Genomic DNA, 17447 nt, shown 5'->3' on the forward strand with positions numbered 1-17447 from the left:
GATCAGATAAAGATTACAGAGATATTAATTAAATGCAAGAAACTCATGGGTAATCTAAATATCACAGTCATTTATCACTTGATATGCTATAAATAAAACTAATTGCTAAATGGTTAAGTATCCAATATCATTGAAATTAAGAACCTATATGTATATTTTATTCAGTTGTGTGTGTATCAAGGGGAGTAATCAAGAGGCTGCCTCTGAGTTTTTTATGACTTGGTGTAACCACTGTACCCTGGTAGGTAATAGCCCATATCTCATACGACATAATTTAGTATCAACTTAAACAGTTAATTACAAATATTTCAGTTATTGGAGCTGCAAGGTGTGAGAAACATTAAATCACAAAACAATTAATTAGATTAAACTATCCTCTGAAAACTTTATCATACAACTATAGGTAGTTAGAATAATATAATATAAATTCTAGGATGCAAATATGCAATATCCTACTAGTTTTAATTATTTTTATTAACTAAGCGTATTTAAAAATTATCTATTTGAATAAATTAATGAATCAACGAATATTGTTTGAGTTATAAAAATATAGTAAATATTTGAGCTTGGCGGCCAGCGATATTATAATTTGTTGTTTATTCCAAGCCGAACAGATATCACACATTTCTTCCATGATACTGATATAAACCTTTTTTTTCTAGTGATATTAACCGTTTTTATTTACTGTCTGGTTGTTGATATTTTGATAACAGATGATATGCTGGTAACCGGCTAATATACAATATCATAAACAACGTACCTCATTACCGCCGCCGTTAGGTGTTGGTAGTCGGTGTTTTCTGAGTGGGAAGTGGGAAGGTAGTTGGCGAGACGCGAACAAAAGCGTCCTGCGTCATAGCCGTTAAACACACGCGCAGTACGCGCCACTCAGACCTCAGTTCTGTTCGACAAATTGTCGATTTTCACTATTGGTTTTTTCCCACCATATTGTACCGCTCTCGTTTGTCGTTTCGTTTCCGAACATCTTCCCTTGACAAGGATCGACTGCACAGACGTTAATTTCTTTGGTCGTCGACGAGCTAACCGGCGTCGATCGCATCGTCTCCCTCAGGAACGTCCGAGGTGAGTACTTCTCGATTGGGTTGTTGGCCCTATTTTGATAAGTTGTTCTGCTACGAACGAATGCTCAATGCATTCAATCTCCGTGGATGACTGAGACCACGTGACTTTGAGATCATGTCTTCGAACGACGTCAAGTCTGATGAAACGTATTTCGTAAAGATAATTATTTTTGGGGGGACTGTGCTGACTGTTGGTGATGAATTTATCCACAATTAACCTCTCCCACCCGCCTACGAGATCGATGTGCTTTGTCCAGTTATAGTAATATTCACTATCGGCTTGTGGTCCGTGTTCAGAATTTTTTTGTTATTCATCAAATATCTAAATTAATTTATTTTTTTCATCAGTTATAACTGTTATAAGTCTGGCAACTATGGCAATTAGTTGATTGTACGGGGAAACGGTTGGTTTGGAATCAGGCTCGTAGCCAGACCAAATTTTCAGGTGGTGCAAACTAAATTTTAGGGGGGCATTAGATATAAAAACAATATTAATTTATAATATTTTTATAGGGGGTAACGTTTGGGTTTAGGGAGGGAACCTAACCTTGAAACACATAATGTATGGAATATACTTTCTACTATAATTTAACTTGTTATTAGTAGGGCTCGGAAGTTGTAGGAATTGCATATTGTTCTGTATGATCAATTTATAGCAGACCTAGCTAGAAATATGAAATATACCTACAATTGCGAGTTAAAAAATTGAAAATTGAAAATGCATATTTTGCCAATTTTTTGCTAAAAAGTGCATATTTCATTAATTTTATACACATATTATGCATATTTCATATTTTTCTAAAAATAATTGATTTTTTTCTTTCTTAACCTGTTTATTTCAACTAATATTGAATATAAAACTCTAAATGACCAACAAAGGTATATATTGTCATCACCACAGTCAATTACGGAGTTAATAATAGTGATGTACTGATGTGATACGCATTTAGTCTATCACTCTAGTATGCCGAAATACTTTTTTGTAGTACTATCTTATCATCGATAAGTTATCATAAATATAATGATGGTTTCTTCATTTATTGTTACTGTTGATTGTACACGATTGATGCTTGACAGTGACAGTTTCGTTTTAGACGTTGTATTGTTGGTAAGTGAAGTGCATATATTTTTGGAATTCAGAATAATATTTTTGCATATTTAACATTTTTAATGCATATTTTGCAATTTTTTCGTGCATATTTAACTTTTTTAGCTCCTACAACTTCCGAGCCCTAGTTATTAGTAACACATTGACCACCTAGTCATGCTGTGAGATAGTTGAATGTCTTCGACTATTTGGCATAGTTTGTTAATAGTGACAATCAAGGGAGAATAGTGTAATGCAGCGTTTCTCAACCAAGGGGACACACAGGTCAAAAATAATAAAATGCTGATTTACAAAATGTACCTTTTATTCAAATATTTAAGACTTTTTATTGAAAAAATTAAAATAATAATAATACAATTATCCCGATAAGGATGTACATAAAAAATTAATAAATGTAGATATCTCATCAATAAAACGGGCACTACTCCACTAATGGAAATTCCTAACGACCTGATACATAACGTTCAAACTTGATAAGCTTAAGTTACTAGATATGGTATTTATAAATTGGTATTTAAAATGTTATATTTCGTATGATTAATAATAGGATATTTTTACTGTTTACATTTTTACCTAACCCAGATGGAGGGGGGGCCGCGAAGTGATTGACTATATTTTATACCTATTTTGGGGGTCTCGACACTAAAAAGGTTGAGAAATGATGGTGTAATGGTACCTTTATATTCAACAATTACTAGAATATATTTACAGTACCATCAATTTATATTGTAACAGATTACGTGAATAGTAGATATCAAGTAGCAAAAATGGAAGGTAAAATACTCGACCAGCAAACCACTGTTGATTGCAATCCAGATATGAAACCAATCATTAATGTAAAATCAAAACGCAAATATGATATAATTATTTTTGGCGCTTCGGGATTCATTGGGCAACTTATCGTTATGGAAATGGGACGCTTTTCTCAAACATACAATTTAACTTGGGCTGTTGCTGGACGTAACACTGAAAAATTACAAAATGTACTTGAAAAATTGTACAAAACTCTTGGTAAGATACTTATTTTCTTAAAACAATTAAAATGTAAAATAATTATTCAATTTAGGTTGTACAGATAACAGCTTTCATTTTTTAAGGAACGTTAAAAACCATTGTGTATATGTTTAAATTTTCAAACAACAATGGTGTTTTTCGTTTCTATAAATGATGAAAAGCACTGTCTTCAGTAATCAAATTATACTAATTTCTTAGAACATACAAATTAGTTGTATTTTATTTTTTCTTTGGTTTATATTAAATAATTTATTTTTTAAAGAAAGAATGATGACCTTAAAAGCACAGATTATATATAATTTTATATAATCTATGATAATAGTTTAGAAATTACCATAGGTATTATTATGTATGTTAAGCATTTTTTAATGTTTTTATAAAATATTATGTAGATGGTTATGAAGATAAAAAAATTGATACTATTTATGCTGATGTACAAGATATTAAAACTGTAATGAAAATGGCTCAAACAACTTCTGTGGTTATAAATTGTATTGGACCCTACTATATATTTGGAGAAGTTGTAGTTAAATCTTGTGTTTTTACATCTACTCATTATGTAGATGTATCTGGTGAATCAGTAGTAAGTGGTGTAATATAGGTTCAAATTTAGATTGATTGTTTTTTTTTTTTTATAATAGTATAAGTATATTTAGTATATCTAGTATATTTTTTTGTATAATAGTTAATGATTTAGAGTACATTTTTTTATTTATTTTTAGAAGCATGTAAATATATAATGTATTTTTGTTGCGTTATTATATGGTTAAAAATAAATAAATATAAGAATAAACTGTGCTTAAAAAAATCTTTATTTTGATATTTGTTAATTATTGGTATTTGATTAAGTAACACATTTGTAATTATAGTTTATGGAGAAAATGGCATATATGTATAATAGACAAGCTGAAGAAAACAATTCAATAATTGTTAGTGCACTTGGTATGGAGAGTGTACCGGCTGACTTTGGTGTAGAATTTTTATACAAAAATTTTAGAGGTATGTTAACAGTTTAAAGATACTTTGAAAAAAAAATGTAGCTATCTGAATTATTAATGTTTCATTTTCAGGTGAATTGAAGAATGTTGATATATATATGAGTCTTTATGACAGTTCATTCACATTAACTAATGTAAGTAATAGATATTTATTTATATTAAAATAATTAGTAGAATTTTGTTTTTTGTTTATGATACAATTTCAACATTATCTTCATTCATAAAATCCAATAATTAACCAACAGTCACATGTTTTGTAATAATTTTTTTTAATATATATATATAGAATCCATTTATTACATAAATAAAAAAATTTACATAATAAGCTTAGAGATTATCTACCTTCTATAAGAGAATACTTGTGTTGAAGGTAGAGAGCGACAAATTACTTACAAATAATAATTAAATTAATATAAATACAAACAAAAGAATAATATACGTATAATAGAGTACACAATATATGCTCGTAAAATATTATATAACTACCCTAAGTACAATATTAACCAGTTGTTAACAGTTTTTTTTATGTTTATTTATTATATTCTTCTTTATAATAATCGGCATTGAATTATAATAAGTAGGACCCAGGTAGTCCACGAATTTTTGACCAAAAGATTTTTTTAAATATATCACTTTAACATCATATGCTAAATGTTTCCTTTTTGTTTTTTCATTATTTTTAGTTCTCCAATTATCTATATTTTTACCTACCCATAAAATGGAAATTTTTTTAATAGTAAATCTACAGGTAATAATTTAAAGTTTTGACTTGTTGAACCTTTAAGAGTAGGTTTCTGTAGACATATCCGAACAATTTGCCTTTGTTGAATTAATAAAGGTTTTAGAGCATTAGCAGAAAGGCCTCCCCAAATAAGTAGACCGTATTGCAACAATGCTTGATATAATGCTAGATATACTGTTCGAACAACATATATTGGTACTACCATTGGTAATTTATAAAAGTTATAACTTATAGTATGTAAACGCATTAATAAATTGTTTACATGCAGATTCCATCTTAAGTTCTTATCAAAAATTAGACCTAAATAACAAATACTAGAGACCCTTAAAGGACTATACAACTAAAATAATCCTAATTTTTTTTATTGTGTTAAAATGTAGTGCTTAAAAAAAGAAAAATTTAGGTGGTATAAAAATTTTTGTCGGACAATTTCTTCAGAGCTTATTTATAAGTCACGTAAAACGCGTGACGTCATAAAATCACACCGTCCGCCGGGTCGTATCTAAAATACACGCGTTGTAGTTATTTCACTAGATTAAAATAACTATAGAGAAAAATTGATTTAAGGTATAAGTTACTAAAGTACATTTATAAAAAGGTTATACATTTCTTAGATGATCATATTATTTTTACAGTATTAAAATATGTTTCAGGGTAGTTTACAAGAAAGACAAAAAATTAAAATATAAAAAATAGCAAATATATTATATTAAATAATATTATACACCTTTAATTAAAGTTTAAACAAATGTGTTATTATAATTTATAATTTATAGTTTAAGAACTAAAATAAATATGTAAAACAAACCTCACAATAAAATATACATAGGTACTAATTCAAATAAGGTAGGTTCATAAAATTGAATACAGGTAAGTATATAGTAGGTTTATACTGCAATAAAACAACTTACATATTTGATATTATTTTTTTATATAGTATATTATTAATTATATTGTTAAATGTTTAATGAATTGTATTAAGTAATAGATTACACGAATTACGCGTTTTGAAAACCAACATATAATCCGTTCTCCTTAGGATAACGTTCACGATTTTTTTTGACCACACATGATGGAATAACAACTCTATTCCTTATAGACTATAGTATAAAACAAACACAATAAAGAATAAAATATCTGGAAACATGGTATAATGACAAAAATGATTGAAGAAGCTGAAAAAGAAATTTTACCACAACAATTTGACGTACAAAGAGAATGTAAATATGTAATAGGTACTAACATCCCAAAAATTTTTATCAAATTTATCCAACATTTCACCTTCCTTATGATGAATTAAAATCAAAGAGTTATTAAAGATTTACCTAAAAATATAATTTAATTAGCTAAATTAGCTATTATTATATATTATAATAATTCAATTACGTATAACATACCTATGTATTTTTATTTTTTGTTTGAATTAATATATTTTATTGTGAGGTTTTTTTTTGCATATTTATTTTAGTTCTTAAACTATAAATTTTATAATAACACATTTGTTTAAACTTTAATTAAAACTGTTTAATATTATTTAATATAATATATTTGCTATTTTTTATATTTTAATTTTTTGTCTTTCTTGTAAACTACCCTGAAACATATTTTAATACTGTAAAATTAATATGATCATCTAAAGAAATTTATAAACTTTTTATAAACTTTAGTAACTTATACCTTAGATCAATTTTTCTCTATAGTTATTTTAATCGAGTGAAATAACTACAACGCGTGTATTTTAGATACGGCCCGGCAGACGGTGTGATTTTATGACGTCACGCGTTTTACACGACTTATAAATAATCACCGAAGCAATTGTCCAACAAAAATTTTTATACCACAAAAATTTTTCTTTTTTTAAGCACTACATTTTCACACAATAAAAAACATTAGGATTTTTTAGTTGTATAGTCCTTTAATAATGTTTTACATTTTATATCCTTACATGAGTTATTATTATCACAGACATGAATTTTTAATGTATCAAAATTATCCTCTCTATCATTAATCATGAAGTTCATAAACATCGTTTTGTTATAGTTTATTGATAGTTTTCTATGGTTAAGAAAATCGACTACACTTTTAAACCCTTTAGTAGCTTTAATACGTACATCAACCCATGAGTTTCCCGAGAAAAGTAGACATGTATCATCAGCATAGGTAGTAATAAGTCCTTCAATTTTTAAATTACAGATATTATTTATATACAAGATAAATAAAATGGGACCCAGTACACTACCTTGTGGAACTCCACAGTAGTCAGTAACTACCATTTCATTACCGATAAAATTATTTATCCGCACTATCTGTCATCCAAATAACTTTTAAGCTAATCTAAACTTAATGAAATAATACAAAATTCAGGCAAAATATTTAAAAGTTTTGAGTGATTAATTGTGTCAAACGCTTTGGCTAAGTCTAAAAATATAGCCATTACTTTCTTATCATCATTATGTGCAGAATTTATAAAGCGCGTGACGTTATATAATGCATTTTCCGTACCTAATCCTGGTCTGAAACCAAATTGATTTTTAGACAGGAGTTTGAATTTTTCTAAAAATATGATAAGTTTTGTCCCCGTTTTTGAACAGAGGTTTGATTACTGCCACTTTAAATTTCTCCGGGAATATACTGTTTTTAATACTTAAAATTGTAAATAAGGGACTTATTATTTTAATAGCTACATGTTTAATTATTTTAACTGAGATTCCATCAAAACTTGCAGCTGTTTCATCTTTTAAGTTATTGATAACCTTTAGAACTTAAGATTCACAACATTTCAGTGAAAAATTGGTTAATAGAAACTAAAAAAACATCTTTATACGTCATAGTCGATTTTTCAATATTATTGGATAGATTTTTGCCTAAATTAGTAAAAAAATTGTTGAATGTATTTGTTACCAATTGGGGATTGTCAAAAGTATTTATTGGTCTGTCATTTATCTTAATTTTTTTAATATCATCATTTCTTGTGTTTTTTCTATCAGTGATCTCACTTATCACTTTCCAAGTATGTTTTGGACTAGAAGATACTTTATTAAATTTATATTTAAAATAATTAGTTTTTGCAGCTCTTAAAATCGTTGTGAATTTATTTTTATAGTTTTTTATAATAAGAAGCAAGCTTAAAAAATAAATAATAAATATTTAATAAATAAATAATTCAACCCATTTTTCATTATTACAGAATTTGTTTAGTTTTATGTAATCTATCATTTTGAAACTATTTATAGTACTTATTTCTTTGTTTTCGTTTTCAATAGATGAAATTGTGGAAAAGTGATCTTTGATGTTAGTTTGTAGTACTCCTGCCTCAATGTTACATTCATTTACATTTTTAATAAAAATGTGATCCAAGCACGATGGTCTCATGCCTATTGGCGTTCTTGTAAACACATTAATGAAAGATTTAAAACCGTTTTCTGATAAAGTAGGTATCTAAATATTCTTTATCAACACAGTCATTACCTACAATGTTTAAATTTATATCTTCGAAAATTATGATTTTCCATTAACATGAGTGGTAAATATACTATTTAACGTGGTCAAAAATTAGTTTCTATCGCCTGAAGGTGACCTATAAATACATAGAATACATAATGATAAATAATTAATTTTCATAACAACTTTTAAAATATTAACATTAACATATTCATATTCAAAAAAAAAGATCTATACATAGTTTATCTTTCACATATATCATAACACCATCATTTTGATTTCTCTTAATGTTTGAAAAATATATTGAGAAATTACAGTAATTCACATCATGACATGTTTCTGATAAAACAACTATGTCTAAAATTCTATTATTTACATCATTTTGCAAAAATAATAGTAGCTCATCAAAATGATATTTTATACTTCTAATATTACAATGGTATATATTAAAACACTTTTCATTAATTATTTCGTATTTATTCATAAATTTTGATATGGAAAAAAAAAAATTAGTTTTATAATCTAAAAATCGATCTAATACATTATTTTTACTCATAGTGTTTGAAATGTTTTATTTAGAAAAATACGGAAAAATAAATTAAGTTAAATTGTTCATGTTTAATTTGAAATTATTTAACTTTTAATAAGTCAGCCTCTTCATTTATAATAAAACCTTTAATGTTTTCGTTTTTTTTAAATAAAAATTTTACAATCATTAAATCATTCATATTTGAAATATTTTTCTTTAGCAAAACTCCTAACTTTGTAGAATAGATAACTATTATATTAGTGAGATAATTGTTTATAAAAATACCTGCATTTCCCCAACTTTCATTTATATTATTTGACTTGATTTTTTTCTTTTTTAACAGATCCATTAGGTCTTTTTTCTTATCAGTGGACATTAACTCGGCTACAATCTTCATTGGTTTATCGGGTATTCTTGAACGGATGCGATAAGCCTTAACAACAGAAACTTGTTTTCCTAGTTTGGACGCAATGTCTTCGACTATTTTTACGCAATTTTCATTCTTGTTATCTGGTACTCCTAATATTTCTATATGATTTGCGATTTGCTTTTGTTCAAATAAGTTAACTCGTAATGATAAAATGTTAACGTCCGATTTTAACTTATGATTAATTTTATTTTTATTTTCTTCCTTTAATTGTTTATGGTATTTAATATTATCTTGTAATTGCTTAGCGAAGACATCGAATCTGCTGCTCATAAATTGCACATGAAGTGGCCAGATTAGCGAGCATTTCATTTGATCCTACGAATTTGTTTTGAGCTTCCAGTTCTATAGTACCAATGCCAGAGGTTTTACATTTTGGACAAATTTTTTTTTGTTGACAGCAGATAGTTTTCTAAAAGATTCCTCTCTAAAACCAGCGCATGTAAAATGTAAGAATTCTTTGCACACGAGACATTTTAAATCGGTGCCATTAGTAATATCTTCAATACAAACTGAGCACAACATATCATGTTTAGGCAAGGTAATTTAATTGTGATATATAATATTATACATAAAAATATAGTAGGTATTCTCGAGCGAAGCAATAATTTCAACGATAAGATAAGAGAGCACAAATTAACAAAAACACAACCTGTAACGCTTGACTTTAGATGTCCAGATAATAATTGATATACAATAAAAAAAATTTTCCTTATGTTTCTAAGTTAATCTAATTACATAAAAACTAACTTTCAGGTTCATTAACTATGAGTTTTTACCTATATGCATTTTTATTTTTGTAATAAAAAAAGTAGTAGTTAGTATGTCATTTTATTGTATAAATATTTAGATTTTCATAAGAAAAAGGCTAATATAAACATACTAGCATTTTTAATTCCAAACTTTATTAAAATTTGTGATTGTATTTTAGAGCGCACACATACATGATTGTTCTTGGATAAGTTTTATATTGGATTTTGCTACTAGAAAACAAAGATTATACTACCGAAATTTGTTAGACAAGTTAACAGGAATAACCAGAGTAAAACCAAACAGTTCCAAGTAAGTATTATTTTAAAACTATAAATTATAAAAAAAATTTTTTCTTGGGTGGTTGTTCAGTGGTTCACTATCTTTTAAAAATGAAATGAGACCTTAGAAATACTTTTAACATTCAATCTGATAAAAGACCGAATTTAGCATAAAATGCATGTTGCTATTTTCAACACATGTATGTAGTCCACAAATCATCATACGTCATTACATGGTTGATTAATGATAAAAATTGTATACTGCATGTTAGTGCATGTTCTACATATTTTTGTATGTTTTAACAAAACACCGTACAAATATTCACCCTATCAATACAAAAAGGTTTGAAAAAAAAAACAGATAATAGGTACATTTTATAAAATATCAAATATTTCACGTCTCAAGGAATATTCTGACGCTAAAAATAGGTTACTAAACTTCAATAGGTTGGTTATATGAGTTTTACCAGGGATTGGATTTACCTATTTTAATTAATGATTAATGATTTTAAAAGTAATTTCTAAAATACTACATGGTAACAGTGCTTATTTCATTGATTTATCTGTTCCAAATTATTCATCAGATAAACTAGCCAATTTTAAATATGTTCAAATAACCAGTGTTGATGTTGAACAAACCAGGGATGGAAAACGTTTTTAAAAAACATGATTATACGGAAAAAAAAATGAAAAACGAAAACGAAACAAAACAAAAATAAGTTATAGTATTATACATTATTTAATTATTTATATCACGAAAAACAAAATGTCAAAAAACAGAAAAACTGATAATTCTGATAATATTGTTGACAATAAAATAAAATATATAAATAGCATAGAACGATTATTATTGTAGGCAACACACACACACTGCAGTGGTAGCGGTAAAATGTATTATCTTTCATCATGATGGTCATGGTTCATACTTCATAGAGTAATCTATAACATGGTTTCAACTTTCAATGATTATTATCTATTGATTTTGGACTCTTTACCAATTCACTTTTAAAATTTAAATATTAAGCGTAATTGATTTGAATTTTTAACTTTTAAGTGCATTTCTATATTGCGCGTTACAATTGTAACTTAAAAGTTTTAACTCAGTTATAAGTTATAAGAATATATTATATATATATATATATATATATATAAAAAATTATCAAAAACTTTATTTGGAAACAATAAGAAAATATCGTTAATCTAAAACGTAATAATCAAAAATGTTAAACAAAAACGATATTTTTTAAATCAATAATCAAAAGTTAAAACAAAAAAATTTAAAACGTGTTCCATCCCCGTGTTGAACACAGTTTTTCATGCTACTGGTACATTCTTACATATGACATATCACTGTCATAATTTCACAGAAATAAACATGGAACTACTTATTGTTTTACCAATTAACATACTATATTAAATTTTTCTTACTTTTTTGTTATTTATATCACCAATGTATACTATTTAATTAAAAAAAAATATTTTTACAATGTATCATTGATTAAAAATTAAATTGCAATTTAACAAATTACATTTTTGTATTGAAAATTTACTATTATATTATACATCTTACTTTTTGTTTATAAAAATTTTTATAACAATAAATTATTATCACTATAAAATAAAAATTTATTAAAATTGAAATTTTATTTTGCATATTTTGTATCTTTTCCTAGCATATTTTGACTTTTTTTAGTGCATGTTTACAATTTAAAATGCATATAAATCCGGTTTTTACTGATAAAAAACCAACCCACTTTAATTTTCTACACAAAAGTTAAGCAGATTGTTCTCAATTTTCATTTGCTTAGTGTGCATTTGTAATAATATGAAGATACCACTCATGCACAGGGCTAGTAAGTTGATAAATTTATGTATTAATCTTGCAAGTTGTATTTATTGCTAGATGACATAGAAATCCATTTCAAGGGTCCATTGTTAAGTTGCTTATTCGAAGGTTTTTTGTTGTCTATTTGGAATATTTATTTTTATTTATATTTTATCGGGAATATTACCACTTATACATGATTTTTAGATTCTGAGCGGAGCGATGAATGTATTGATTTTACCATGATGTGTGTTTTTTTTTTTTTTTTTGTGTCTTTCATCACGTTTTGGGGCAGTAAAAATGCTTCGATTTTTGACTTCAGTACCTCGTTCGGTCAGAAAGTGAATCTAGTTGGTACTTTGGGGGGGTCAAAAATAAAAAATTCTTAATACTTTTCTAAATAATTGAGAAAAACAAACTAAAAATTAAGGGAAAAACGGGAAATTTTACGCACACTCATTTTTCGACAAAATCGATTTTGGTTTTTGATGTAACTTTAAAACCAAAGACCATAGATACATGAAATTTTCACCTAATGTTTATATAAGTATATTCTATCCACCATGCAATTTTCAAAAAATTTCGACTTAAGTTGAACATAGGCATTTCAAATTTTCGATCATTATTAGTTTTTTTTAAATTAATATCGATAAAAATTTATTTGTTAGGCAGAAAAGCTTGAAAATTTAATACAAGGATCTTAACATATTGTTACAATAGCAGTTGAAAAATAAAATAAATTCATAGTCACAATTTTTTTTAATAAGCATTCAAAGTTTGAATTTTGACAAAATACGTAAAAATCACGAAAATTCACAAATTATTTTTAGCTAGAAATTCATAAAAAATTTTCTTTTTAAATCTAAGATTTGAAAATTTAATACAAGGCTCATAATATATTTTTACAATAAAAGTTGAAAAATAAAAGAAATGCGTAGTCACAATTTTTTTTTTACAAGCATTCAAAGTTTGAATTTTGACAACATATGTAAAAATCACGAAAATTCGCAAATTATTTCAAACTAGAAATTCATAAAAATTTTTCTTTTTAAATCTAAGATTTGAAATTTTTTTAATAATCTATAATATATCCTAGACAGATAAACCGTCTTCGCTCAGAATCGTTTGTTGTATACAATGATATAATATCATTGGATTCAAATTTAATTCCATCCATTACAGTAACCCACTTGTAACCTACTGTACAGCAGAGCGACATACGCGACTTACCCGCTTTTTTCATATTCCTATTCATATCATTATATCAATCAATAACCTATGCAGGATTTTAGTTCAGTTAGAGTCTTACAATTAAAATTTAATTTCATATCTATTAAAAATTACTAATAATTGATTGACTTGGTATATTAAAATGGTGGTAGGTAAATACATTTTTTTTTTTTGTAAAAACAAGAAATTTCAGGGGCTGTCAGAAAACTAGAACCCTACCTCTGTGCATTGATATGCATTTTTTTTATTTAAATACTATGAAAGAATTAACATTTGACGAGAAAATAATTTTTCATTATAATATTATTAAATGTTTGGGAATTCGTTCACAACATAAAATTATATAAAAATGTAAATAGAAATTATCTTATCTTCTTGATTATTTAACTAAAGTTTCTTGGAATTTGGAAAGTTTTGGAGATTGTTTCAGTTGTTATTGTGACATGTGAGCGCGTGTATTTGTTTAAAATCCAATAATAATATTTTACATGTTCACATACTGTAAGTGCATAATTTTTGATATTTAGTGCATATAAATGCATATTTTGTCAATTTTGAGTTTATAAATGCATGCTTAGTTAGGCATTTCTTAGGGCATGAACTTATGAGACCTGCTCATGCAGATATTATGTCCTTTTAAAGAGTTCATTCTTTTAAAACATGCAGGTAGTTAACAAAACCTATCTTAAAATATTCTTAAGAAATAAATATAATCTGTGTTACCACTTTGGAGACACTACCACTGAAACATTGCTTATGTCAGTTGTACAAAATTTTGTTATCTTTGCATGACAATTATTATTGAATAATTAATTTAAAATTAAAGTATTTCAAAACTAATACATTTTTAATTTTAGGATATTGCATAGACAGCAGATCAGTATGCAAAATGATAATAAAGAATGGTGTGTGGCTTTTCCAGAACCAGATCAAGCCGTTGTTGCTCGATCAATTCATCATGCAAAAACTAAAGATAATTTGCCTTATGATTTTGATGTTCAAAACTATATGGTTTTTGGCAATTTGATGACAGCTCTTGTTGGTCTATTTGTATTCATATCAACATCAATCTTGGTTTTGTTTAAACCTTTTAGAATTTTCCTTGTTCGAGTATGATAATCCTATAATTAGAAGGTGGTAGAGCCATTTTAAGGTGATGTGACTATGAACTCAATATATTTATGTGGTTTTTAAGTACTTAAATAATGAGAGTTTTATTTATTCAACACATAATCATACAGTGGTGTATCATAGAAAAGTTACCGGGCGGCGTCATATACTAGTATTTTCTAAGTTATAAACAAGATGCCTTTTAAGTGCAGGTTTACTATTTCACTTTTCGTGTTACTTATTCTTTTATTACTGTCAAAAATTATTATTTTTGATTAATTTTTTTACTTTTTTATTTAATAATTTTTACATTGTATATAAAATTGTGTTTATTAATTGATAACATACTAAAATATCTTCAAAATTAATATATATATATATTAAAAGGTTAAAAGTTACTGTTTTGAAAGTTTGTTTTAGCAAATGTGCTGTAGTTAAGAAGATGTGATACTATATTTGTTGTCTCCATCTTACAAGTGCGTTACATAGCAATTCTTACACTTAGTAAAACACGTGCAGCTCTGTTAATCTAAAATTTAGAGTGAATTGACCTCTAATAAAATTTAAAGGTAAGATTATTATCTAGACAACCTTATAGACTTTTTATCATATTTTAATTTTAAAGCGAATTATGTGTATTTTAAAATTTAAATTGTATAGTACAATTTTACAATATTTAATGTACAGTTTTAAAATATTCATAACTTGTTTTAAAATTAAAATATGATAAAAAGTATGAGGTTGTCTAGATTATAATCTTATCTTTAAATTTTATTAGAGGTCAATTCACTCTAAATTTTAAACTAACAGAGCTACATGTATTCTGCTGAGTGTTATTAAATTGCTATGTTACACACTTGTAAGATGGAGACAATACATGCGGGCATCAGTGTATCACGAGGTCCTTTTAATTTTTATTTAAAAAATTTAAATTGCTCAAAAAAAAAAAAAACTCCTTCAATAGGATAGAATCATTGCTATTATCATATGACACTAGCCAGTGAGAACCTCAGATGATAGACTAAAATTTTACTACACTAACTTTAAGCATATTATATTATTCATATAACAAATAAATTGTTATTTATGTTGATTGTGCTCAATGTAATATGATAAATGATAATTTATATAAAGTTAAATATAAAAAAGAAATATATATTATTAATTTATAGTATTATTTAAATAAATTGGCTACCCTTTGAATTTCTGGTCCCATACCTTAAGAGTGCTTTGATTATTGATAGCTTTAATTTTTAAAACTAATGAGTTTGTAATTTCTAAAATCTTAGTTTCCGACATTATCTTCTTGTGGGCTTGCAACGAAAACAGGTCCAACAGAAGAAGTAATGGAAAATACATGCATGTCATTAACTTTGATTGGTTACGGGACAACATCTGTCTATTCCCCTAATGCTTATATAAAGGATATTACATACAATGATAATACCACTTCAAGAAAAACTATTGCTAAAGTAATTTTTATTTATACTAATTGCTTACATATTATTGAATGTTTAAATATGTATTAATATTTTTAGACCTATCTTTGACGTATTTTTATTTTTATAGGTTATAGCTAAGAACCCATTTTATGGACTCTCTAGTAAAGCTGTTGTCTTGGGAGCAATAACTATATTAAAAGATCATATTAATATTCCCAAAGGGTATGAATTTTTATTAACAAATAATGCCTTTAAAATATTATTAAAATATTTTTTTGTACAGGGGTGTTTTAACACCAGCTGCTGCATTCCGTAACACTCAATTTGTGAATCGTTTAATAGATCATGATGCCGTGGTTTTTGAAATTGAGTCCGACTTGATTACTTACAAACAACAATCAAAATTAATTTAAATCTACTGTCACCTATTTAGTTGTTTTTTAGTTTTTTGCAATGTTTAAGACCTATTCCATTAAATTATATCTCTTTGCCCTTGTTAGAATTAAATTTTTTCTATTTTCAATTTGTAATTGTTTACCTTATAAGTTTTCAGTAGCTCATTTGTCTGACAAAGAGTACAATTATTCAACGGTTTTAGTTGCTTTATCTTATAATCATTTATTATATGTCATACTCATAAGCTTGCTTTTTAAAAGATATCTACATGTTCTAGTATAGTATCATTATAGATTGTTAAATTGTTACAAAACTACTTACATTGCTTTACTAGTTATTGAATATGTTAAAATATCAGTATTTTATGTATGTACACTAGAAAACGATTATATTGAAGATGTAGGCTATAGTGAAATATCAAGTTTAGTGATTTAGTCTTAAAGGCATGGGCAAAACTCCTATATTAGTATTAAATAATTATAATGATTAAATTTGACCTTTGAATGTAATTATTAACAGTCCCTACAGAGTACAGTGTGTGTGTGTATAACAGCCTTTTTATTTTATATATATTAATTATGTATTGTGTATTAATTTTCATAACTAATATATTTTACTGAATAATAAAAAAAATAAACTAACTAAATACAAATTGTGTTAATATCATAGGATGTATTATATATATATTTTTAAATATCTACATTATTATTACTTTTTTTTTTTGGAAAATGAAACCTAAGTTATTTATCTACTAGTCAAGCTATATGCATATATCTTAAGGATAATAAATGATGATTTAATACTTCCAAAAAGTACAACATTTTGTTTAAAAATAAGATTATTAAATTATTATGTTGCATAGGAGAGTGTTTTAACACCTCTGATGCATTTTGTAATTTTTGATTTTCAATTGATGAATGATGCTTCAGTTTTTGAGTTTGTTACACATGCCATTAATTTTGATTGGTTGATGGTAGAAATCTATCCAGTCTGCTCGGTATTGCAAATCTAAATGTTCTAACACAGAAAAAAATTATTATTTAGAAATCATTAGGGCTAGGATTGGATTTAT

At 26.3% G+C, this 17447-nt stretch overlaps 1 protein-coding gene across 1 annotated transcript; it reads left to right on the forward strand.

The window, feature by feature from the left end:
• The first annotated feature begins 880 nt into the window (after window positions 1-880).
• LOC107173014 (saccharopine dehydrogenase-like oxidoreductase) lies at window positions 881-17027 on the forward strand. The gene is made up of 10 exons (XM_015523366.2): window positions 881-1083; window positions 2926-3201; window positions 3597-3787; window positions 4074-4203; window positions 4275-4336; window positions 10273-10403; window positions 14285-14537; window positions 15827-16009; window positions 16107-16201; window positions 16263-17027. The coding sequence occupies exons 2-10, from the start codon at window positions 2958-2960 to the stop codon at window positions 16390-16392; spliced, it is 1419 nt and encodes a 472-aa protein (XP_015378852.1). The 5' UTR covers window positions 881-1083; window positions 2926-2957; the 3' UTR covers window positions 16393-17027.
• Window positions 17028-17447: the final 420 nt, after the last annotated feature.

Source organism: Diuraphis noxia, unplaced genomic scaffold (assembly GCF_037042655.1).
Source record: "Diuraphis noxia isolate RWA-SAM2 unplaced genomic scaffold, SU_Dnox_SAM2 contig0001, whole genome shotgun sequence".
Taxonomy (NCBI): Eukaryota; Metazoa; Arthropoda; class Insecta; order Hemiptera; family Aphididae; genus Diuraphis; species Diuraphis noxia.